Source organism: Rhipicephalus microplus, chromosome 8 (genome assembly GCF_043290135.1).
Source record: "Rhipicephalus microplus isolate Deutch F79 chromosome 8, USDA_Rmic, whole genome shotgun sequence".
NCBI classification, from domain to species: domain Eukaryota; kingdom Metazoa; phylum Arthropoda; class Arachnida; order Ixodida; family Ixodidae; genus Rhipicephalus; species Rhipicephalus microplus.
In genome coordinates this window covers 95,925,805-95,951,831 of record NC_134707.1, presented here as the reverse complement: position 1 = coordinate 95,951,831, position 26,027 = coordinate 95,925,805, and the positions used below count along the sequence as shown (strand labels likewise).

General features: G+C 44.6%; 1 protein-coding gene and 1 long non-coding RNA gene across 18 annotated transcripts in view; one reads left to right on the top strand and one right to left on the bottom strand.

Annotated features, from left to right (window-relative positions):
• The window catches only part of LOC142769277 (uncharacterized), a 34,835-nt gene extending 31,606 nt beyond the window's left edge, over positions 1–3,229 (top strand). For both annotated transcript variants that reach the window (XR_012885746.1, XR_012885747.1), the window contains one exon: positions 3,038–3,229. This is a non-coding gene — a long non-coding RNA (uncharacterized LOC142769277). The remainder of the gene's footprint in view (positions 1–3,037) is intronic.
• LOC119165678 (uncharacterized) overlaps positions 1–26,027 on the bottom strand; it is a 91,479-nt gene that overhangs the window by 35,233 nt on the left and 30,219 nt on the right. For 14 of the 16 annotated variants that reach the window (XM_075872387.1, XM_075872389.1, XM_075872378.1 and 11 more), the window contains one exon: positions 7,230–7,280. In XM_075872387.1, the coding sequence (XP_075728502.1) occupies positions 7,230–7,280 (51 nt within the window). Of the gene's footprint in view, positions 1–6,672; positions 6,843–7,229; positions 7,281–8,699; positions 8,775–11,183; positions 11,306–26,027 lie in introns of those variants that run through there. The other 2 variants (XM_075872376.1, XM_075872386.1) reach the window with 2 other exon arrangements.

Genomic DNA, 26,027 nt, shown 5'->3' with positions numbered 1-26,027 from the left:
CGTCCATGCGTCCATCCGTTCATCCGTCCGTAAGTCCACCCGTGCATCCATACATTTATTCATTCATTCGTCCGTCCACCCATCTGTGCGTCAGACCGTGCATCTGTCTGCCCATCTATACATCCGTCCGTCCATCTACTGAACACTGCATTTACCGTCATCTCGCATCTTTTCATCATATATTCAGCATAGAGGTGGTAATAGCGCGATTTCTTACGGCCTGCGCTTCGTGTCTATTTCGCACTTTTCAGCGCCTCTAGTTTATGGCTATATACTGATTCACTATATTCATGGCACTGCGGCCCCGCCCTCGCTAAATCTTGCTAGGTAGGTATGTAAGCAACTTTATTGATTCACGAAGGAATCATTTGAGGGGGGGGGGTGGCAGCAGAAGTAGAAGCAGGATGACGACGTGCCCTCAGGCTGCTCAAGGTAACTGGACACTGCTGTGCTTCGGTGACCCTTCTGGTCCAGTTCACTGTCCGGAGCTGTAACCCCAGTACCCCCGTTGCGAGCTGCGCAGAGCAGCCTCCAGTCGCCCCTGGTGTTCTGACCCTTGCCACGGGGGCTTGGGTTTGTTTGGACAATTCAGAAATATCTGCTGGAAGTCGGCTCTGGTGCTAAGACATAAGTTGCAATGAGGCGATGTTTCGCCATGTGTAAAGAGGGAGAGAAGGAAAGGAGTCGTCAGTTTGGCCGTTTGAAATCTGCGCCACAAAGCCTGGTCACTTCTGGAAAGAGATTTATGCGGTGGGGGATACGTTAGGCGGGAATTTTGGTATGATAGCGTGATATCTTGATAGCTGGGGAGTCGATTCCTGGCACCTCGAAGCGAAGGCAGGTCGCTGTGAGCCCGGTTGGTGAGCGCTCAGGCTTGGGTGTGAGTGGGCGTGTTGTCTGGGTGTCCACAGTGCGCAGGGACCCAGAGGAGGGTGATGAGGCGATCAGGCGAAAGAGATTATTCAAGAATTTTAGCAGCCGGAGACTTAATTCGGAAAATGGCGAAATTATGAATTGCAGTTTTTGAATCGGAAAATAATATACTCAGCGGAGGAGTGAACAATGGCTAAAGCAATTGCCGCCTCCTCTGCTTCCAGAGATTCTGTCAAATTTGGAGGGGACGAACTAGCAACCAGTTTTTTAAATCTGTCTAGAACGGCTTTCGCGAAAGCTCGATGATCTACATATTCTGCCGCGTCTACATAGACTGCGGGAGAATTAGGAGGGAAGCGCTTCTGAAGGGACTTGGCTCGAGCTTCCCGTCGCGCCCGATTATGTTCTGGGCTAGTATTTTTGGGGGTGGCGGGATTAATAGATTGCAGCTAACAGTGACGGGAACTGCGTGCGTGGCCGTGGTGTGACCAGGATCGTTGATTCTAAGTCGGCACAGGAGTACCTCTCCTGTTTCTGTGAGTGATAGCCTTTGATATTGGCTGAAAAGATGCGCTTCTACAAGCTCTCCCAGAGTGTTGTGCACCCCAAGTTGAAGTAAATTATCCGTGGCATTTGGTTTAGGGAGATGGAGCGCAGTTTTATAGGCAGAGCGAATGAGTCTATTAAGTTGCTCGGTATCCATGGGTGAGAGATACAGGTAGGGGATGGAATGAGTAATTCTGCATAGACAAAAGGCCTGAATGAGGAGGGGTGGGTTTGCTTCCCTCATGCCGCGATGACGATTGGATACGCGCTTAATGAGGGAAGCTGTATTGAAGTAACTTAGATCTTGTACCATAATGTGTTGTATATTTACCTGTTAGTTTGTGCCTCCTGCATTGTTGCTTTTTTGGTCATATTTTTATACTGTACCATCCCCACTACCGCCAGGGCTATTCTTAGCCTGCAGTATTTTCAAAATAAATAAATATTATGAACTGAAGTGCAAATTAACTTTATGGTGTCAGCTTTCGAACCATTGTCGGAAATATTAAGCCCTAAAATTTTGATTTTAACGACCCTGCGAACAAGGGTGTCATCAAGCATGACTTTAATGTGAATTGTATCTTGCTTTTTAAAGAAAATTACTAGAAGTTCCAATTTAGCCGCCGAGCAGGTGAGCCCAATTTTGTGTGCGTGTTTAACAACAATGTCAGCGGCGAACTGAAGCTTCCATTTGATTTCTCAATGGTTACCAGCATTGACCCAGATGATGATGTCATCCGCGTACAAGGAGTGATTGATGAAAGAAAGTTTGGCAAGTTCCCGTGCTAGCGGTATGAGAGTAACGTTAAAAAGAAACGGGGACAATACCGATCCCTGGGGCGTTCACTTGCCACCTAGCGTGAAGGGATCGGTTTTGAAAGTGCCTGATTGTTGGTGGATGGACCTGTTGCTGAGAAAGGCAGCGACATACCTGTGCGTGCGAGAGACTACGTTTAGTTCGCTAAAAGATTGTAAAATTGAGGAATGAGAAGCATCATCCAAAGCCCCAGTCAGGTCCTATGCAAGGATGGCTCTGGTGATGTGTGGAAAAGTGGGATTCAGCACGTGCTCCTTAAGCTACAGCATGACATCCTGAGTGGAGAGTCCCGCTCAGAAGCTGGTCATGGTGGAGGGAAAGAGTTTTTCTTGTTCTATGTAGCGATCAAGACGATTGAGAATTACATGCTCCATCAGGTTTCCTGTTTTTGAAGTTAGAGAGATTGGTCACAAATTATCAAAGTCAAATGGCTTATTATGTTTGAGTATGAAAGTCACCTTAGCTATTTATTTTCCTAGGGCAGGGCGCCTTGCTCCGATTGTTGACTCATACAGTCGGTAAGAGTGGCCACTGGCTTAGAGTCTAAATTTTGGAGTGTCTTGTTAGTAATTCCATCTAGTCCTGCAGCGGATGAGGTGCGAAGTTTGCTTAGTGCAGCCCGAACTTCTGCCTCTGCAATCGGTGCATCCAAGTCTAGATTTGGAGCTTCAGTGTAGGTAGGTAATGATTTTCGCCTTGGGCCAGGGAAATACGAAGCTTTAGGAGCAGTTTCAACGTCTTTCTTTTTTCAACGTTTTTCTTCTTCAACCAAGAGTTTCTTAATTCTCTTATTACTTTCAGATCGCGAGGAGCATGAGTCTAACATATAGCGAAGCGGGGACCAAGAGTTCTTCATATGTAGAGTGCCGTCAAGTCGGTTACATACCTGGTTTCATTGGTGCAGTGAAGGTTCGGCCACGTGTTCAGTTACAAGCTGGAGGGTTTGTGCCATTTTGCTTTTTAGTTTGCGATTAAATACTTGCTTGAACCATCGTTTCTCCTAGCTTTGATAGGCCTCCTATAGGTGGAGTTGCCTGCTGTCTACTGGATCGCTGATATGTGCTGCTGGGGCTACTTTTTCGCCAAGAACTACAATCTGTTTAAGCTGAGACGCCCAGTCTTTGTAGTCTTGAATTTCTTTTTTCGGGTATCGGTCTCGGATTCCGCGAAATTTGTCCCAGTGAACAATAGGTTTTAAATAAAACTGTGGACGAAAATTGGCATGGGACAGTGTAATTGTTAGAGTGTAATGATCACTGCCGAGGTTGACTTCACTGTGGGTCCAGTTAGCTTATCGCACGTTTTTGTGAAAGTAAGGTCTGCGTTGGTATCTGTGCTCACACGGTTGCCAATTTGTGTTGGTAGCATGCAGTCAGTGACTATAGTGCACCTGTTTCGCTGAATGTATTGAAAAAGGCTGGTGCCCTTCCGAGTGTTTCTCATGTACCCCCAATCTACGTGCGGGGCATTAAAGTCGCCCGTTACAACTATGGGAACAGAGTTTGCTATTTGGATGGCCCAATCGATTGCTTCAAAAACAGCAGTGAGGCCATCTCTAGGATGAGAATAAATAAATTTTTAAAATGACATATGTGCCTTGTCCTGAATGACGCGGGAGAAGGTTAAGAAGAAGGCAGTCACTGTAAAGATCGGAGAGATCGTGCGCTATAAACGAGATATAACTGTGTATATGCGTGGTAGCCCATGGGGAGCCAGGATGCGAATGTACAGCCTTATAGGCGAGCAGTCTGGAAGCTTTTAAAGGCTCCTGTACGGAGATCACATCAGGGGCCCGTGTAGACCGCTGTATATAAAGTGAGAGGTTGTCTCGCTTGTTTTCTAATCCACGGCAATTCCATTGCCATATGCAGGGTGAAAAAGGTGAGGATGAGGCAAGGGTGCAGGAGGGGGATATGGCTGCGAGGGCACTAGAGAGGGTTGAGATTGTGGGAGAGATTCGAGCCGAGCAACTAACATGTCTAGAATGCTGTCTATTTTAGTGAAGCGTTCAGAAATTAGCGTAAAGCCTAAATCAACCTTTTGTTTGAGTTCCCGGTGTTCTATACCAAATTATTTCACTTTTGCATTTAAAATCATCCTCTGATGACTCGCGCTGCTCTGTCCTTTTCTTTTTTGCTGGCTGTGGAGAGAAAATTATAATATCGGTTCCTTACTCCGCTGCCATATCAGGCTTTATAATATAGGGGCAGATGGGGCACCTGTAAGTGTACCTAAACGTTCCAGCACCAGAGCCAACTTAAGCTTTAACTCTTGTTTCTCTCGCATTTGACATTAGATAGTCTCCTGATTTTTCGAATTTTCTTTAGCGTCAGAGAACATACAACAGAAGCACGAGGCGTGCTTTGCCCAGCTCACCTTTTCGAGTTTGGTGCCGAAGTCGCGGCTTTCTGATGCACTTCGTCCAGGACTCTTGCTTCTGCTGCTACGGTTTCGACCAGGACTCTTGCTTCTGCTGCTACGATTTCTATAGTCGATGCTTCGGAAAAACTCCTTCTCGAGATGGAACTGGGCTGCTCCTGCTGGTGCTCTTGTTGCGGCCTTTGTGGCGGCCGAGAGAGACGGCTGAAGCCACGCTGAATTAGTTGCTTGCATGCCCTGTCGCCCGTCTTCTAATCGTCCTCACAGACGACGCACTGCGGAGTGCAGGGATAGTCCTCCGGGTGTTTCTGTCCGCAGCTCTAGATTGTGAGGCGATTTGGCAAAGCACATACATCTCGTCGGTGGCTGACTTGTCTGCAGTTTAGGCATGCTTCCACCTTCGGTCGAAAGTTCAAAACGACGTCGAGGATGCAAAACATTTTGACAGATGGAGGAAGCTCCTCAGCCATGAAGTGAATGAGCACTGAGCGTGAGGTACGCCCCATGTCCCTTGCTTGGACTATTGGTAGAAAGAGATTCGCCCAAGTTCTGAGGTGATCCACCATTGCAAGCGCGGTAGATGATCCCTGCCCGTGCCCCTCCAGGACAGGTATTTACGCACTAAATCCCAGTTTTTTACCCCGTAGCGTGAGTTCTCGTATTTTTGCATAGTTGGCAACTCGGTCGGCGCAAGAAGTGGACACGGTGAAAATATGCTTGGCCAGATTGGTGCACACAAGATGATTGTACAGGGCCAGATCTACGCCCGCACTCGGACGAAAGACGATCTTGAAGTCATCGACTGGCAATCGTGGCAGTCATTTTAATTGAGGACGCGCCGCAGCTGTGTCGTCGAGCTTTGAGAAAATACTGGGTGCTAATATTGTTTTGCGTGATGGCGTTACGTCGGCTGACGCTGCTTTACTTGACTGCGTCCCTTCAGTTTCTTTTGACTGATGCCGAGGTGAGCATTGTCGGGAATTCAGGACTACACTTCATTCTTCTGGGTTGAATTCTGTGGCAGGTAGATCCGTGTCACTCACCTTGTATGCCACTGCGTTGCCGAATGAACTTGACCACGCGCGTCGAAGTCTGAGCCCCACGCTGGTGCCGGTGGGGTTAGAGCTAACGAGGCAGATTTCCCTCGCTCAGCAAGAGTTAAAGTTTGCAAAGCTCCTCAAGAACGAAGAGGTTTGAGGCACTCATCAGCAGCGTCGGCAACTTGCTAAAGTTCAAGAGAGACCACTGTTGGCACTAAAAACGCAGTCTTGGTTCAAGAAAAACTTCGTAGAATACGGAGCTCATGCGAGGCACATCAGCCTTGCCTGGCTCCTAGTGGAAGTCCACCTTGCTAAAACCAAAAAGGTTACGCCCAGCGAGTTTAAAGCGGCGACCCTTTCTGGCCAGATAGTGCTCAAGGTGCGTCCTTCTCATACTAGGCTTTTTTTAAGTAAGCATCGAATTGAAGGCAAATTGTATTGGAGATTAAGGCACCAATACTTGTCTTTTGGTTTTACAACTATCTTTTTATTTTTGATTAATGTGTGCGGGATTCCTCCTCAATTGAAAAGGCTGTGCGCGCGTCATTCTTCTACTACCTACTACTACTACTACTACTACTACTACTACTACTACTACTACTACTACTACTACTACTACTACTACTAGTACCAATAATGCACATACATCGCGGACGCACGACCCATCGCATAGGGAGCTTTGCCCAAGAAATCACAGATGCCGTAAGGGCACTATATCAATACGGCGAAGTGCTGTAGTCTACAACTAGGGCATACAACAAACCCTGTGACTAAGCATCACTTGGAACGCCCAATAACGCTACACCAAAAATGACAAACGCCATAGCAAAGTTCTCTGAATACGAGGGAATGTTATAACGTGCAATCTTACAATTACTCATTAGTCAGGTAACAAAAAACACCGTCAGACAATTTTTTTACCCGCCCCTCCTCCAAAAAAAAAAAAAAACAAGCTATGAGTGCAATGGTAGCCAGGAGTGCAAAGGCTTGTCTTTTGTAAGTGATGCAAAAAAGAAAGCAGCGTTGGGATGGTATAATTTCGAAGATGAGTTTTTGAAACCGAGCGCTCAAAACACGACTCTGCAAAATGGTCACTGCAAAGTCTGCTTTCTGAAGACGGCATCTAGTTGTCCTTCTCTGAGTTACTGCCCCACTTCTTGTATATTTCAGGCCTCGAGGTTGGGAAACTGCATATAAAAAAAACGAACCACCTTCAACACACCTCATAAAAGTTGCAATCAACTACCTCAATTTCCACTCAGAATGCGCTAAAAGTAATATAATTTTGTAGTAATAGGCGTGGATTGTCTTTGCAATGAAATTTGTGGTCGATCTATACAGTTTACGATGCTACAGGCTGGCATTTAATTAAAAAGAAGTGAATATATCTAGTGCCGGCATCAGGTGACTGTCCATGGTGGTGGCTTCCTGTACAAAAATGCCGGATTCTGGTGGCTTCAACCACGCGCGCTGTATGTGTCATCCAGCTCCCCCTAGTAGAGATCAGTGGTAGGCTTTCCCCGTAATACACTTCGAAATTTACAAAGGGTCCTTAAATGTTCAAAGTATCTTACCAGATAAGGAAGTGATTTCTGCGGTACATATTTTGAGGCTGGACGACTGACCTAGAAAATAAAAAAGAAATCTGTGAACTCCACTGCAATTCACAAAAAGTGTTAAACAGGAATCGATTCAATCAATTTACGCAAGATTTTCAGGTAATTTTGATATTCCTTGCCAGTGTAGCCGGTTATGGTGGTGTTCAAAAATCTCTCCTGACTGACAGGTTTAGCGCAATGAATAAATACTGAATAAAACATAATGCACATCCTTCCAAGACTAGTGTTTGAATATAGTTTGCCAATTTTGACGGTGATTGCCTCGAATATCTAATCACAGATCCTTGTTTGTCTAGTGCAGCCTGAATTTATTAATAGTTTGCGAGCGAAGATCATTAGGGCGTATAGCCTTGTCTCAGTCTGTCATGCTACACAGAGCGGAATTTAAAGCTGTGTACCAGCTGTGTATTTCAATGAAGTATATGACAACACAAAACAAGACCACCTGCGCTATCCATCTCTACGTTCATTACTGCGTCTGTATATCTGTTCGTACATCTGTCCATGCAACCGATTTTCTGCCCGTCTGTGTGTCCGTACTTCCTTGTGTCCGTCCATTGATCTGTGCCGCCATCCGTGCGTCTGCCCCACTGTCCGTTCGTCCGTCCTTGCACACGTGCGTCTTTTATACCAATCTAGAACTTCAACGTAGGCATTGTGGAGCTTAAGACGTAGCTTCACCCGCCCATACCCAATCACTTTGTCGAGATGGGTTTTTCTTTTTTTGCAACGTACCGAAGCCGTCAAAACACATCTATAACTGCCGGGAACATGCAGCACATGCTCAATGAAATCTGAAAGAGTGGTCTTTCTGGATACTTTTTAAACATTCTGAAAGAGACTATCACAAGTAGATTTTCTTGGTATCCACTATAGCAGAAATACTTGTGAAGTGCAGAATCGCACACATTATCGTTAGCATTAACACAGAAACGTGGTACTCGTTGCACATCTATAAGGCACTACGAACACTTTGTTGATGCTTCATCGTTCTCTGGATGGCGAAGCCTTGCTGGGCAGACTTCGTCTACAATCGTCTTCGCAGATGAGAGGTCATGGTACATAATATGAGCAAGTGACCAAAGATACTCCCCCCTCATTGCGCCAATCACCTGGACTCCACCAAATCACCAACCTGCTGACGTCCCTCGGCCGCTCGGTGGGACAGGCTGCTGACTTCAAGCTCTACGAGCGGCTTTGAAGAAGGCTACTTGGGTTCACGGATGAATCGGTAGCGTACTATGAATTTGCCGCTGCAGCCTGTAAATCTCGGCTAGTGGAGTGAGCTAACTATGCTGTTCTTTCATCAATGCGAGCTTCTCCGCGGTAAAGCTCTTCATCTAGCTGCTCACGCCATGAATGAGGACTATGCTGAGCGACTGGGATTTTTGGCTCAATGCCAGCGCTCCGACAATTTGGTCTCGCCTGTTCTTTTTGGTCTTCTTGGTCTTCTGTCCAGGAGCACCTTGCGCAAGTATTTGCTCCAGATGCACTGGCCTCCTACAAACAAAAGAGCACTACAGGTAAAATGTCGTTTACAAAGGTTAAATTGATATATCAACACGCTTCCGTCAAATCTCACATGAAAGTGGTGGCATACAGCTCTTACCTTCGTTGATCACCTTGCCAAGACACTTAAAACTGAAAAACGTCTGCTGCCTCACAGCCAGCTGACTCCTGATCCCCTTTGTCAAAAAGACTTGAGAGTAATCGGCCACATTCAAGGCTCCAACACAAAGTTCGAAGATATCTTCTTTTTGAAGCAGGCTTTCCGCTTCTTCCTGGGAACTCAAACAATGTTGTTCAACAAGTCTCCCTCTCATATACACTTCGAAGTTGGCATCATGAGGCTTGCTGCAGAAAAACATGACAACTTTTTTCGACACCACAGTCGCTTCTTCGCATAACGCCGATGTGCATTGAAGTACCCATCTAGGTTGGGAAAACAATGCTTTGTCCAGCACTCAGGAGGTGTTTGGAGGTAAAACAAAAAGTTCAAATCGTTCCGTACCTTATCTGAGCTGGTTGCACCTGGCGCTTTTTCGCTAGCGCAAAATGTATCAGCGTTTTGCAGCGACTGGTCGTCCGGGTCAATTTCAGCAGACGGCTCGTGTGCCGCAGTCCGATGTTTGGTACTGCTGGTCGGTCGGCCACCTTGTCGCTTTCTTTTGGTCCTGGGTTTGGGAATCCTTTTGATGAGGTACGCGGGGAGATTCGGAAGGATCGTCAGTACAGCGTCTTCCGACAGCATTGGTCTTCCACGAGGTATACGTACCTCTTTGCCGTCGATGATATAAATGTAGTCCGTGATTACAAAATGCGGCTCGAAATGCAATTCGCACACTGCGCACGTTTCGTCGAGCTCTTTATCCTCGCGGTGCAGGTTCCTCTCCCACTGTATTTTTCTTTCTTCGTCTTGAGGGACGTTGAAAAGGGACGCCTTCGGCGCGCCTTTCACACGGCTGTAACCAGTCCGGCATCCCGGTGCGAAACAGCGATTGTGCCACTCAGTAGGCATACGTGCTTAGCATGTCTTAGCATGAGCAAGTCAGCAGAAAACGAAGTCCGCGGTTGTCCTTGATGCAAACCACTGAATTTCTCAACTAAACGAAAAAGCAATCGACTTGCAGCCTCAGTCAGCACGTGTGCAGCAAGAGAGAGGCAGCGGCAGATGGAGAGGAACGCGCAAAAGTTTAAGAGGAAACTGCTGCAGCGCCCCTAACGGCTCCCAGTACCAGCGACACGAGCGGCTCCAGAGCGCCACCTGCGTACCATATGGCAGACAGCACACTACCCCCTTCTATACACTGTAGCGGAGCTCCCACATGGTGCATAATCGATCCTTCTCGGCGCTGCGTTGTGTAGGAAGGAAGCAACAAAGGGTGAGAGGCTAACCAGAAAGACATCTTGTTGGCTGCGTTGTGCAGTGAGAAGAAAGTCCCCGCTGTATTCGCGCATCTCTCCCATATTGGACCCCACAGAGTGCTCGAACCTGAGTTTTCCCGTATCTCCTATCGAGTACATATTCGTCACCGCTCAGACAGACAGTGTTCAGTGCGCATCAAGCGAAGGACGTGGGCTATCATTTCCTACATCGCCCGCAGAAAATTGCCAATGAATCAATGTCGGTACAGTTCATGCCTACTACTAAAAATGAAGATATATAAGTTCGTATTTGTCTTCAAAATGTGTTCTAACCTCTCTGCAGCGTGCTAAGCAGCTTCGAGAGTAATTCACTATTAGAGAGTAGAACCACTGACATTTTGAAAGCATCGTGAAGCTATGCTCATTACTAACAATCGTGAACTATTGATATGAAGCAGCGTTATATTAAATACGCACCAAGAAAACGTTTCAACCAGCTTAGTGCAATTTATTTACAGACTCCTTGAGGGAGTTTTTCGGAAACTGAACACACAATGTCCAGTGAATCACCGAATTAGAGCGCACGCTGCCTAAAGTTAAGTCGAAACATTATTGATTCGAAGTCTTGTTAGGTATCATGTAAATAGGGCGAAAAGGCTTTTTGTAATCGCAAGTCGCAGCTTCCACTGATTATGCATCTGCAACGCAAAAGAAACCAAGCTGCGGTTTCTTAATTTAAAAGTTCATAGAGAAAAACTGTATTTCAATTCATAAGAAAGCAGCATCTCCATAAGCGGAACAGAATCAATGAATTTAGATAGGCAGCTGTAAAGACCTGTCATAATGTTGAGATGCTGCTGCATATCAAAATATGCGAATCCTTCTTGCTAAATAAATAATATATTCAGGATCCGTTAATGATTAGCTAACTTGTAGTGTGAATAAGATCAACTCAAGGTAGGCTTATAGCTGGTATTTCAACAGTATTTTTTATGGTAACTAACATCTACAGTATGTGTCGAGAGTATTACGCAAGTAACGCACCTTCTTCTGAGCTGACAAATGCTGAGATGTTGCCATAGCAATTACAAGGAATATCCAAATGTTGTAGGGCTCCATAAATGTTTCACAATAAATTAGGCTCGGTGGAGTACTGGAGTTTGAACTTTCTTGGAGTACAAAAAGGTGAAAGTCAGTCTTTATATATCCACTGCACGGTAACTTTTTAGCCACGCAGCAAAAGTTCAATGGATAGTTTTAATAAAGGACAGGAAGAATCTAAGTATCGATAGTTGGAGTGTTATTGAAAAAAAAACTTCAGCCGATCTGACCAGTGATATCTGTGGTCAGTTTATTCCTTTTTTGTCGTTTATAAAGATTACTAATCAGGAGCACTTCCTTTGAAAGGAGCTTGCGGTTTGGATAAAGCCGTAAAACACAAAAAAAGTTGCAGACCTTGAAAGCCTCAGTGCTCGTTATAAGTAAAAATTCTAGTTAGAATATCGATACAATTACGCATGAAAATTCGCGCTGATGAAGTTCTTGTTTGCCTCATAGAGAGCTCGTTCGGACTTGTTTATGAGACATGGAGTGCCACATACATTTATTTACACGGGCGGCTCCCTACCAAGCAATCTGGTGTTTGTTTGTTCTGCTGGGAAAACAATTTTTGCTTAACACTGAATAGTGGCTTGTCGTGTGCAGTCAATGCTCTAGAAAAAACTGAAGTAACAAAGTCGGTACATAAAAACGTCTTCAGGAAAGTGCAACAACTCTACTTTTGCAATAACAGCTTCCACATAATTCACTATAATTTATGTGTTTTTCATCACTGCGACAGAAACACCGCTATGGGGTAATATAGTCCAGTCTTTCTACGAAACGTCGTCACCTTTGTTTTAAGACCAACTTTATAGAAGGACAATCTTGGTCCTTTCGCTGAGCACGCAAGCTTTCACATCAAAGCAGAAAGCTTACCAACTTCTTCTTTGTCAAACTATTCAGGCTGTTTATTTTAATGCGCAATCAAAACAAGAAACGTATCAGAAGCATTATGTGCAGTATTTAACGGTAATATAGTTAATATAGCGTAAATGGGAAGGAATTCAAGGGGAGGGAAAACGTGGCTGATTCTTTCATCACTGCAATAGATGCGACATGAAAGTCAAACGTGTCTGGGCAGAAGTAGTTGATAGTTTATTGCACATTCGTACATGACTGATTGATATGTGGCGTTTGACGTCCTGAAACCGCCTTATAGTTTTGAACTTATGAGAGACGCCGTAGAGGGAGGGCTTCGGAAATTACGACCACCTGGAGTTCTTCATCATGCACCCAAATCTCAGCACACGCGCCTACACCATTTTCGCCTCCATCGAAAATGCACCCGCCGCAGCCGGTATTCAATTGTGCATCCTGCAGGTCAGCAGCCGAGTATCCTAGCCACTAGACCACCACATTTGGATGCATTCATACATGGGAGCTTGTACAAAGCCCATAAATGTTGGAAGACACCGCTATGTTTGATGTGAGTGCAACCAAGTTTACGCCTGCGGGCGCTTCTCCATCCAAGCAAAAACGAGCACGATCATAATTTAGCCGTAGGAGTAACTGAAATTGTTTATATGAAAGCAGCTTAAGGTAAATTTTCCTCGAAGATGACATTAACCAACACGTAAAAATCCTGGCACCCGATTCGCACATCTTCAAAGGGTCGTTAAATCCGGAGAGAGACGGCAAGGTGTTCGCGCTGCAGTGATAAAGTAAGCTACGTCTTTGCTCATACATACGCCACAACACGGCGCTTCAAGAACGCGGAAACAGAGGTTTCTAGCATCAGGCTTGAGCACGCTAACTTCATTCCGCTTCTTGCTGACCCAAGATGTGATATTCGCTTCTCGACGACGTCTTTCTGTGGCGCCTATTCCAGCAGCTCTTACGCGATAGCTTTAAAGGGCTCGTTTCACGGAAATTCTGGCGTCAGCGTTGGTGTTGGTGTTGGCGCCGTTGGCTGTGAGCGAAAATACATTACTTTTGCGTGACCGAAGAATAAAAAAGGATGCGAGTGAAATGAATGAGAGATTCTGCATCTTAGTGGGCATCAAAGCCGGGTAGTTTGTATGGCAAGCGGGTGTTCTGTCACACAGTCACGCCTTTGTTTGTGAATACAATGAAAATTGTTTAATCTCGTTCAAAAGCAGTTAAATTAATTTTCATGCATTACAAAGACACACGTGCTGTATGCATTCATCATAATACAACTTGATATATTGATCTAATAATGTGTCGTAGAAGCATACAACTTCATTAGAAATCAGAACACGGTATTATCATAATTACTTCAAAGTTTAAAGCCAGTCACCCACTACAAAGGGTACACCGGTTACTGCACTCTTAAGGTGACGTAATGGGTGCGTAGAAACTTTGAAAAGATTTCGTACACATTTCGTACACTAACTACACTAAGGTTTGAAATGCGTGCTAGGAACGAAATATCGTTATCGAGTTCAACTTTTGAAGACAGAGCTTAAGAGTCCCCAATTTAAAAAAAATGACATGGCGCTCAGCTGTGTTGGTGATGTGCATATGAAAACTGTTGTGCTCTGATATCGAGCTGTGCCATGCTAAGATGACGCGAACGGCAAAACGTATGAGTGCGTTTGGGGCGCCCCTCGATACCAGAGCGGTAAAAGTTGCTTCACCCATATCAAAGCACCTAGACTACCTCGTCATTGTTGGGCTGCTTATCGGCCATCGTGAGTGTCATGATGGCCGATAACTTCACAGCTTTCACACAGTGGCACCGCCCCCTTCCTCCCACACAAAAACAGAGAGCATCATACAGGAAAGAATGTGTGCTTGCGGAGTCTCTATCTACTTGTGAGTCAGCGCGGACCGAGGTAGCAGTTCAAATTCTGCTTCTTTTCTCTGGTATTTGTTTTTCCAATTTCAAGCTACTATGTACCCCATTTTCATTATGGCGGGTTTTCTTGGTTTACAGCATACGCACACTAGTAAGTTGGGTCGATAGCTCCTATGGGAGGTAGGAATACCTTCCTATGGTGATGTGAAGGATCTGTTCCACTTCGCTGTCCCGTGGCTTCGCACCTGTTCATAATAACCGCTGCAACGTACACGTTTTGTATAATTCAGTATTTATGGCAAGGCATTTTTCTATCAAGTTTACTCTCTTCATAGTCACATAGTCGCTACTACATGGATCCTTGTCCATATGGTCACCAGCATTAATGTCTGTTGTTGTCATTACCATTTTATGAAGCAAGAAAAGGTGGAACCCTTCAGATATGCATTATTCGGTTATATTGTAAATGTAGACATTTTTTGTAGACATAAAAATCTATGGTGACCTGTCTAGGCCCGAAGTACGTATGCGTGTGCATGAGCCTTTGGCCATTAACCCTAACTGAAAAAGTTCCCGTTATGATCTCAGTTTCATCTATAAGTCAATGACTCTTTAGTGTAGAGTTGAAGCCATGTCAATGACACGATAGTTTGGCATTCTCAATTTTTACAATGAAAATTAGGAATGAGTACCTCGATATATCTTCATTGAAAATCAGAAGCAGGTTTTCTCTTCTCGTCAAGTACATCTTCTACAAAATTTCAGTTGATCCGCAGCGTGTTTTCAACGTACATATTGTTTTCTTATAACTGTAAATCAATAGTGATTTTATACATGTTTTCTTTCAATTTAGGGGTACAGGCAAATTTCCTATACCGATCAACAATTTTATAATCAATATTTCAACCTAACCTCCACGTACATTCAATGCTGTGTTTCGGCATGAGTCAATAACTTGACCATGTATTTTTTTTTCAAAAGGCAATTTTATAATGGCATTGATCCTTCAATTAAGCACGTTGTGACTATTGTTTCGGCACTTCCGCGTATTCACGTCATTTTACCCTTCTACGTAGGATGAGTGAGGGAGTATAAATTTATTCACGTAGGCTATAAAAATAAAATAGAGAGCGGATCTTCGACACAACGGTATAGTCGGTCTTGTTTTTCAACGTTGTCTGTACGCCATCTTTGTTGCGGTGAAATATCAATCAAGTTGGTTGCATGAGCGATGGTTACGTAGCGTGCAACATCGGAAATAAACACGTGCGCAAAAAACAAAGCGTCGAAAACATCCTACTCAAAAACCTAAGTACATGTGAAGACAGCCCTTAAAGAATTTTTCCTGTAGTACAACATGCTAATACCACAGCCAAGCATTAAAAGGTTGTGGATTTTTGGGAACCAAAAATAACGCAAATCACCACAACAACTTTGCAAGGCTCCTATGAGGGTAAAAGTAGTGAAGACTTGCAATCTAGTTAAACCAAATCAAAATATACGCGAACCACCAAAGACCAATACTTCGCCTTCATGGCCTGGACAGTGGTTGGAATGAATGCCACGGTTGCAGCGAATCGCGTTTGTTGCGGAGTGGTTCGGCGAACAGAACAATGGCACTGCGCAGATAATCACACAGAGTTTATTGTGGCTGTCACTTGCACACCCCACAAGTTCCTGCAGCCAAATATTATTAGTGGCTTCGTTAGAGTGTAATAGAATAGGTGGTCTTTTGAAAGTCCAGTGCGAATAAAAAAAAAGAGCGAGGGCCGTTCACCATGAACTTGCACACCACGGCACAGCCGTGACAGACACGTGATATTTCTTCGCTGTGCAAGCCTCGTAAAAGAAGCGAGCGTGCGGTACGTACCCAATACTTCGTTTGATTTTCGCTAACATTGAAGTAATGGGGTCAATATTTATTATTGCGTCACTGCCACATAATCCTGTAGCGACTTATCTAAATTATTACAAGTTGGCGCGCTGTGAAACCCAAATCTATATAATATAAGAGATCGTCTTTCTTGGAAAACTTGATTGATAGAAATTTTGGTCTGTCTGTCTGTCTGTCTGCTTGCCTGCCTGTACGTCACACGATTCAGCCCTCTAATGAACGTTAAGGCAATTGATCGATGCCCAGTAATCTACATGTGGTGGCTGCGTTCTTATTTGTGAGCATTGTCGATAAAAAACAAATATTACGTATATTGGAGGTGCAACAGAAAAACGTGAGTATGAGGTCGTGTGTTCCTTCATTAGAGAACACATAAATACGTAATTTTAAAGAACGTAGTGTTTCGTACGCTGCGCTGAAAATGCGATGGTATGGACGAAAAAGCGCTCTGCTGATGAAATGGCAGAGCGCTGTGCAGAACCCAGGCCACCTGCCAGTGGCCTAGGTTCTGCACAGGTTCCTGTTTTCCGGGATGATTTTTAGATGGCGTCCATATCGCACGCAGCGCCACAAGTCGAAGTCCTTTCGTCTATGAATGATATTTCTGGCAAAGCACACAGGTACGAGGCCAACATCGAAGGCGAAGCTCCTGAACGTTGAGCCTTATCACACCATCACTTGACATAGTACTTAGGGCACCGTGCAGAGGCGCAGTGGTTCGAGCTCACACCCGGTGCGTGATCTCTCTCTTCGACAGCAAATACAATGAAGTGCCTTCTCGCGGCGCGTGCTCTGGGTTTGAGTGGAGACCGCTAGAGGCAGTGTAGTATTGCTCGCTCCCGGCGCACGATTTTATTCACTTATACGGCGAAGGCAATGAAAACATTTCGACGAAACGGCCTGCGTAGATGAAATTCTCAGTTATATGACTGGCCAATCTGACCGACATTGTGACCGCCAACAACTCCAGTCTTGCTAGTGCAATCTTCTTGATTGGAGCGACTCTACCTTTTGCAATGATTAGGTTGGCTTCATTACTTGCATCGGAGTATTCTGTTACAATGCTGCTCCATACGCCATTGAACTTGGATCGGAGAACGCGTGTAGAGTCGATACTTTCACTTCAGCTTGCCTGATGTCTTAGCATCTTTTAACGGTGAAGTCATCTAAGTGCTGAAGCTCCTCCGACAAGTCCTTCCAAGCTGGTTTATGCTGGCTTGGTAACGGGTCATCCCACTTCAGTTTATCAATCCAAATTTTTTGCAGCTATATTTTTGCTCTAACTGAAAATGGTGTCAGAAAAGCTAAAGAATCATATAGCCCTGCCGTTGCTTGCAAAACCTCTCTTTTTGAGAGTTGTCTCATGTCCTTGTCATTTCGCCATGTAGTGTCGGAAAAGCTCAACACGTCGTCTACGAAATTCCGTTTCAGTCCCAAAAGCTTGATTTGTCCCTGTTTTCTTATCCCTCAATCCAGATCATCTCTTTCTTCATCAAATGGTTTTCTTAGTTCGGCGTCTTTTGAAATGCATTTTCTTAAATTTACTCCCGCATTACGAAAAATGTCTCGTGCTTCTTTGTATATCTTTGTCGATGTCAAGTATTCGTCGGCTCCTAGCAAAACGTCATCGACGTAGATTTTTTCCAGAGTTGCACCACAACTGCAGGGTATTTCGCTTCGAATTTATTCAAATGTCGATGAATTGTGGCTGCCAGAATAAAGCAACTTTGTGTAGTTCCGGAAGTAACCCTCGTCATCCTCCCCGTTTTTTTTTTGCCGATACGTCTTCGACTCATTGTTGGCAGAACAGGAATAAAAAAATAAACAGAGCGTGCCCCTGGCTACCTCTTCGTCTTCGCCCCCGAGCTCCGTCCTCAATCTGTTTTCTACAGATGGCTTACAGATGGGCTTCCGCACGGCAATACGGACAACCCAATTAACTGTTGTAGAATTGGATGCTGCAGTGAAATGGCAGCACTAGCCAAAGGATGTGGAGTTAAGGGCTCGCGAAACCGCAACAGCACGGCAGCGTAGACATGCCGACCCGGAGGCAGCCACAACGTTAGAAGCGGCTGAAAAACACCGAAAACGTTGCGCACGGCTACTGCTACCCCTAAAACGTTTCGAATTACCCACCTTGAACAACCTAGAGGAAAGGTAGAGGGCCATTTGAACCATGTTCTCTATGTTGTTCGATGTAGGTAATAGACTGGGCGCTTCGCCTATGTATAATTCATTTTGTGAAAATTCGTGTTTTCGTTTTTCTTTCAGCTGATTTGCCACTGTGATCGTCCACATTTACGCGCCTATTTAGAACGCATTTGGCGCGCACCCCCGTCAGGAAAGGTAATATTGTTGTTTCTTATTGTGTGACGTACGTAATTGTGCCCCAGAAGAGAACGCGCTGTACATCACAAAGATAAGCACAAAAATTGAGTAGATATATGATTCGTGCGAACGTGTATAACATCTCTTGCTAACTGTTGCATAATAAATGCTTTTTCAATTTTTAATGCGAAGCATTTCTGGGCGAATTGCAGGGGCTCTGAGCGTATCTATATACACCAGAACATAGCGAGCTCAGTGTGAGCATATATATATATATTTAGAAAGCGCCGCGAAGCAATACGCTATGGGGCCGTGTGAGCAGGCCCCCCCGCAAATAAAATTAGAAACTTTCCACTCTGAGTCTGGCTGTAAGCTTGTGTCACGTTTGTACCTCTCCAGGAATATTGTGCCGATTCTCTGTGAGACGTTTAGAAGACCTTCTTCGACAGTCCGGAGTGTCTACAGCACGTGAATTGGTGACTGCGGAAGAGAATTCATCAAGTACGTACAATCGCGATCAAAAGAAATATGAACAGTAGAAAGCATTACTATAAACGCAGTCCAACTGCCGTATGCCTTAGGTGTGACTTCGCAAAACTTCTCCTGTGCTCCGTGTCACCGCAGCGCTAGAATCCTCTTTCAGCTTGTGCTTATGCACCGCATGTGTTTATGATTTGATTGTCATGACTGGCACTATAAGAACTCACACGCGATGCGAAAGTGCAAGCCAGATGAATATTTTATAGAGCTATAGTGACCCCGGCTGAATGCACACAATCGCCTAGCGAATGCGTGCACGCTTTCAGCTGGCGTCATCCGTGCGAAAGATTTCATTGAAAGACGCCCGTGAGAATGATTTGATTGAAGATTCGCACGATGTGTGAGCTTCACCTAAGACCTGCAGCGACCATGTATTATTACAAACTTATAAAACCGAATGCCACAATAAGCTTCCAGAGTTAATTCATTCTGAAGTTAAAAACGCATTTCAATATTGTGCCACTACCGAGTACCCTTCAGGTATGACCCACATAGTAAATATAGCAAAGATCTTCCTTCAAGAGCCAGCTATAGCTCCCCTGCAGGGGAGTCCGCACAAGCAGGCGTTTGGTGTGTAGCGACACCACGGACACGAGCTCACGGGGGGCTTCGACCTTTCCCGCGCCTAGCCATGCGTAGCTGAGCCATGTCCCGGGAAAAGGGGGGGGTCTAGGGAGTTGAGTCGACGCCGGGGGATCGGATCTTTAAGGCACCCCGGCAGAGGCAACACACTTCCTTGGCCACAGCTTCACGTAGAAGGCGCCCCTGGGCTGGCCCACCCAGGAAAAAACTGCAGTCGCCTTTTCCTATCTCTCTCCCCAACAACTTCTCCTTTATCTCTCACTTTTAGTCTGTCCTGTCTACTTCTCTCTTCTGTTTGCTTCCAATTTTTCTGGCGGTAAGGGTTAACCTTGCGCAAATAGCCTCCCCTTCATAGTTAGGCGTATTGAGTTACGGCATTGTTGTGCGGTTGACGTCTGCAAGCTTTGAGCATACGTAAACTTGCAGCGTCTCCTTGTAGGCTTCTGTGGTGGGAGGCCGCCAATGCTGTTGAATAAAATAAGACCGGCACGCATATAGCATTCCCCTTACTTACTGATCGTAGTGGCTTGAAGCGGGTACGCACCGATGACAAGCATTTTCAACCAGCCAACAGAAACATTTCCTCACTTTCTCGTCTTTCGCTGTGAGAAAATTGGAAAGCAAGCCAGAACCATATGTCCTTTCGGCATTCTTACCGAAACTCTCGGGAGTGGATTCAAGAATACCAAAATGGCTAGCGGAGGCCTGCTCTTCGAAATTCAGGACAAAGAACAATTTGAAAAGCTAGACGGCCTCTAAACTTCTGGTGGGGTACCGATCACCGTAACACCACACAGATCAATGAATACAACTCGCGGAGTGATATCTGGTGCACACTTACTTGACCAGGCCAAAACTGAACTTTTGGAGGGGTGGGAGAGCCGAAGTTTGACTAATGTACTGATAATCATCATCAGAAGAGATTACAAGGATACACCAACGAAACACTTAACACTCACGCTTGCTTCCAGTGAACTCCCATAAATCATTCAAACAGAGTACACGAAGAGCTCTCTCAGGCCATACATACCAAACCCTCGTCATGGCTTTCAATGCCAGAGGTATGGCCATGGCTCTAAAAGCTGTCATGGTCGCCAGACTTGTGCACAATGTGGAGTCCTAGGCCACGTGTCTGAGAACTGCAAACAACCAGCACACTGTACACTTTGTGAAGGCAACCATACCGCATATTCATGCTCCTGCGCATATTGTAGGAAAGAAAAAGAGATAATTACACAGAAAGTGAAAGAGAAAATTTCATTTAAGGAAGCACGGTGAAGAGTATCACCATTATATGTACCTACATATTCTGATGCGGCGCGTAAGGAGGCACTGCCACACTAACCTTCGTCACTCCTTCGGCCCGCATATATTGAGCCGGTGGTTGTGGCACATGCCCCCAAGGCAGGTGTAGTCCCTACTACTCCGCCTACTCGCGAACAGAGACCGGAGACTCCAGGCTTCTCAGGTATGAATGTCTCACATCACCAGGCGAGGCCCAGAATTTGAACTACCAGCTCGCACGTGTGGGCGTTAAGTGCCTCCGAGGAGGCAATGGATACGTCGGTATTCTTAGTGCCGAAAGAGTGGTGTGGCTCCTTAGACCGCATCAAGAAAACAAAAGGGCAGATAATGGGGCCTGATGATGGCTCAGTTACTTGAATTCAAACGTCCCGCCTAAACAGCCGCTCGCTTTTTGTACACACAGCAATAATTTACATTCACCATGAACACTGAAATTATCCAATGGAATGTCAGGCGCCATTTCAGAAACCTTGACGATGTCCAAAAACTTGCACACGAACACTGAACAAAAGTGCTGTGTGTACAAAAAACACACCTAAATTCAAAACACACCGACTATCTTCGTAAATGCGCTACTTTCCCGAAAGGACCGTGATGATGTCAAGGCATAATATGAAGGTGTTGCCACTATAGTGAACCAAGGGATTGCATGCACACACTTTCAACTCCGATCATCTATTGATGCAATCGCTTTTAGAGCTGTGCTTTTCAATAAGCTGATCACAATTTGTACTCATTACGTACCTCCGAGCTATCACCTACAAAAACATGACTTGCAGTCCTTAATAAATGAGGTTCCGAAGCCTTATGGTCTCCTTGGAGACTTGAACGCGCATAGCAGGCTTTGAGGTAACTCTCGTTGTTACGCACGAGGTTGAGTGATTGAACAGTTCCTTGTCTCTTCGATTACGTGTCTTCTGAATCGAAAAGAACGAACGCAATATAATATCGCTACTATTACCTACTCCTGCATATACCTAAGCATAGTATCTCCGTCTCTTGTACCTCTACTCTAGTAGATATTCGTCAGCAATTACTACGAAAGTGACCACTTCTCCGTAGTTTTGAGCACAGCAACAACTAAGTGTCCTCCACAGGTTCGCAAATGGCTCGTAAACATAGGCAACTGGGGACAGCTTTATACCAATTCTTGTTCAGGTTGGAGTAATATATGTACTCTGAGCATTGATGCTGCTGTCAACTACTTCACAGCGTTTTTATTTACGTTGTAACGAAATGCAACCCACAAACGAGTGGACACTTTAGAAAACGACGTGTGCCGTGGTGGAACTCTGAATGCCGAAACTCTCGCCAACAGCAAAACAAAGCATGCATGTGGCTTTGTTGAAACAAGTGTGCTGACTTTCGGATGAGTAAATTTTCAGGAACATGACAAGGATGTTGAGGTGAGCTTGAGACCCCCGCTATAGCCTAACAACATGGCAGCTCGGATGCTAAAAATGTGGGCACACAAAACAGTCTGTGCCTTTCTAACTGCCGTTTCATGACGCCTGGTGTCGTGACTGAGCCGCGTAAAATGAATGTGTCCTCACAGTGATTTGATGTTACGGAACTCCAGCAAGTCGCTTCGTTTTAGTGGAGGGCTATAAGTTTCAAAAGCTTCTCTTCGCTTCCGTGCCGTCTGAATACTCTCGCGATGACAATGTGGAAATAATTTTTAGGTGACACTTATTATTGTGATTACTGAATTCCACCTTCGACATCAAGTAATATTCAGTGCCAATAGAGAAGAAAATAGCAAAAATGTACCAAATCAAGCGTCTGGTCAATTTGTATTTATCTCACTTGTTTGTTACAAACGAGAAGATGTACGCAGGCTTCAAATGAAATTCAGCACATGTCCCTCATAAACATCATCCAATTAGCATTGGACACATAACAAAAGTTTTTTAAATAACATAAGAAATATATGCGCTACCTATGTGGAATGAAGTCAAAGGCACAGCAAGAGCACTTTTTTTCAAAACTAATTCAAAGTTTAGAGATCACAGGCTCATCATAACAAGACTCTTGGTAAGTGAGAATGCGCACAAAAGTAAACTGCAAGGGGCAATGCCACCATGAAATTCATGCTGTAGACGCCATTATATATTTTCACCCTAGTGCATACGCAGTACTTAAGCGGTAAAATTTAATTACATTGAGCTCTGAGGAAGCCCCGACGTAAGGACCAAGTTTCATAAAATTTTGTATATTGAATGTCTCTAAAAAAACTACAAATACAGTTTGAAAGCCGTTACGTCTTGGGCGCTGATTTGAAAGCGAATTTTTCAAAATAAACTTCCGCATTATTTTCTCCTCCATCATTGAACTTGTAACGGCGAATCGAATGACACACAAGTTCTGATAATACGCTATCAGTGTGAACTACTTGAGTGTTTCACTTTAGTGGCCTTTCAGAATAATTCAAAATCCAGGCCCTGCCCAACCCGAGCCCGGACTATCGAACCCATGCACGACTTTAAGGCCGCAGTTTTATTCACAGTGCCGAACCCACTATGAAACAAGCTTGCCCGGCTGGTGCGCGGATTTTCAAGTATGCCCAAGCCCATGCAGCGCTCTAGCTGACCCCGAACAATAAGTGTTTACATACTGCAGCCACATTCAGTGTTCGATGATGACTTGTACTTCTCTGTTATTGCATGTCTACAGAAACCAATTTTTTATTGTAGCAATGTAAGAAGATTTTATTGAGTGCCGAAAAACTTTGTGGCAGGTGTAAACATGTGACTTTTATTCAACAATTAGGCGCGTGACGCCCACTTACTTCGTCTTGTTCGCATTGAATGGCAGAGTACCATGTTGGGTGCCCATTACAATTGCATACGTGCATGAACTCCTTGTAACAGGTTATGATGTTCTTCGTAACAGAAGGATTCTTCACCCAGAGTTCTTTGCTTTCGAGTGCATCTACAAGGCGAAATTGCGAGCATTTAGAATGTGGCTGTTTATCGAATGCTTCGATTATTTAGGAAGTTTGGTAGACTAACTAGCTTCCAGTAATTGATGCTACAAAGTTTTAAGCGTCAAACTAACCGAAAATAGTAGAAGGCTAAGAAAACCAAGAGATTGAAGACAATGAAGATATCTGGTACCGATTGGCAGTATCGCGGTTAGAAAGTATCACTTCGGTGAGGTGGTGCGTGTATAGCTATGTATCGAGATCGGCGAGATCTGGCATTGCAGGAGCATCGGGATCCTATCTTCCAGATGCTATTCAGTATCTGTATTTCTGTATCGACAGGCATTTGAAAATTGTGTTTGAATTGTAGTAGTGAAATACTCTTACAATGAGTCCCGCAGAGGTGGTCTATCGGCTAAAGTACTCGGCTGCTGACCCACAGGTCGTGGGATCGAATCCCGGCTGCGGCGCCTGCCTTTCCGATGGAGGCGGGAATGTTGTAGGCCCGTGTGCTCAGATTTGGGCGCACGTTAAAGAACCCCAGGTGGTCTCAATTTTCGGAGCCCTCCACCACGGCGTCTCTCATAATAGTATGGTGGTTTTGGGGCGTTACACCCCACATATCAATCAATCAACTCTTACAATTATTTGAATATATCATAAATTTGTGCTTGATGATGGCAACTTGTCGCTTTTTTTGTAAAATGATAAATACCCCTTTTTGGAAAGGGGTATTTTTGTGGTAAGCTAAGTAAATGCGAACCACAAGTAGCGGATGGTTCTCCCCTGGCATAGAATGACCAATGTAGTAAAGCGTCCAAAGAAGCTAATGGTATAAACGCTGAGACAGTATTATCAGCCTTGACGACAACGTCGCTATTTTTGAGGGCTGGTGAAGCAATTCATATTTCGTTTTTGGGGAGCTGAGGAGGTGGCAGTCATATTGGGAGCTCGCAAGTGTTGTGGTGAAGCCAAACCAACGCTGTCTAGCAAAGGCACTGAGAAGCTGTTGCTTTCTGCACAGCTTCTCAGTGCACATCTGTTCATTATAAATGCGTGCTTACTCTGAATTAACTGGTGTGCGTTAGTGACTCGAGCGATCTGCTTTACTCTCACATTCCAAGGCACTTCTACGTTATTTACAATTTTATTTTGTACTTGAAAAATGTTTCTTCGGAGTGTAAACTTCCCCGAAATAAAATGTATTCCAGTATTTCTATCTGAATTCCATCTCCTTTCCGCGATACTTTCTTGTCTTATATTAATGTATTCCTAAAATATTCCTTTACGTCAATAAAGTTTGTTTGTATCTTCATTGCAGTCTTCCAGCACGTGTAATCTTATATTCATATTCGGTAATACTTTTTCACTTTTCCAAGTATTTCTGCCTAACCCTGGTATACGGCATGTTAACTGTACACTTTCAGTTGTATACTACTGATTATGATATAAATTTAGAGAACGTACAGTGAAGAAAAGGCAAGCTACCACCCGCTGATACCCAACTTGCAACTTTCGGATAAGGCACAAGATGATTCACCTATTATGATACGGCGGCCATCATCCTCTCGTCAACTTTATCGGGTATTCATTTTCACACAAGCCTAAAAGTGTTGGTTGGCATTACTTTGAGCCATGACGGCGAGTGGCGAACACTCTTTCTAACCTGCTGGCATCCCGGGGCACTTGAGCTTTCACGGAGAGGGCAGCTGATCTAAGCCCTTGCCTAATACCTGATCGCACCGTAACTGCCGGCGCGAGACCAGCGCAATGAATGATCAAAATAACAGAAACTGGAGGGCTCGTTTCTTCGTTCGATACAATCATAATGAAAAACAAGAGACAGCTAAATAATGACAGTGTAGAGGACGCTAATTGTATTGTTTTAACTGTGTTGTAGTAATAATCATATCGAAGTTAAGAAGGTGACGTGAACAAAGAGATAACTTGCCACAAGCACAGGCCAAACCTGACAAACTGTTTGATACGAGTGCATAAGCTGGCTCTATATTTATGATATTCTCTAGTGCCACATAGAGAGTACCAGACTAAAGTCTTTCCTCGATATTATATTATCTCTAAGGATCCACAAAACTCTTTTTGGTTTTGCATCAGCTATCTCTACCAGCTCACTTCTCGATTTTTGTAATTGCCTTTCATTGAGTAGTCAATCGGCAGTAAATGAAATATTCAGTGTAAATACTACGCCATTTTTGTTTTATGTTTTAACTCAAGCGTCAACTGCTGCACTGAAGCAAGTCGTAAGGCGCAATTTTCATTCACGTGTCTATGGTGTGGGAGCACCCTACGCCTCGTCATGCAAGGCTGAAATGTGATGGACGAACCTAAAAAACACTGCAAAAATTTGGCAGTTTTGTAAAAACCCATTGTGCTGGTAGACCAAGATTTAACAGTAATTTACAGACTTATCTATTATCTTGGTGTAAACTGCAC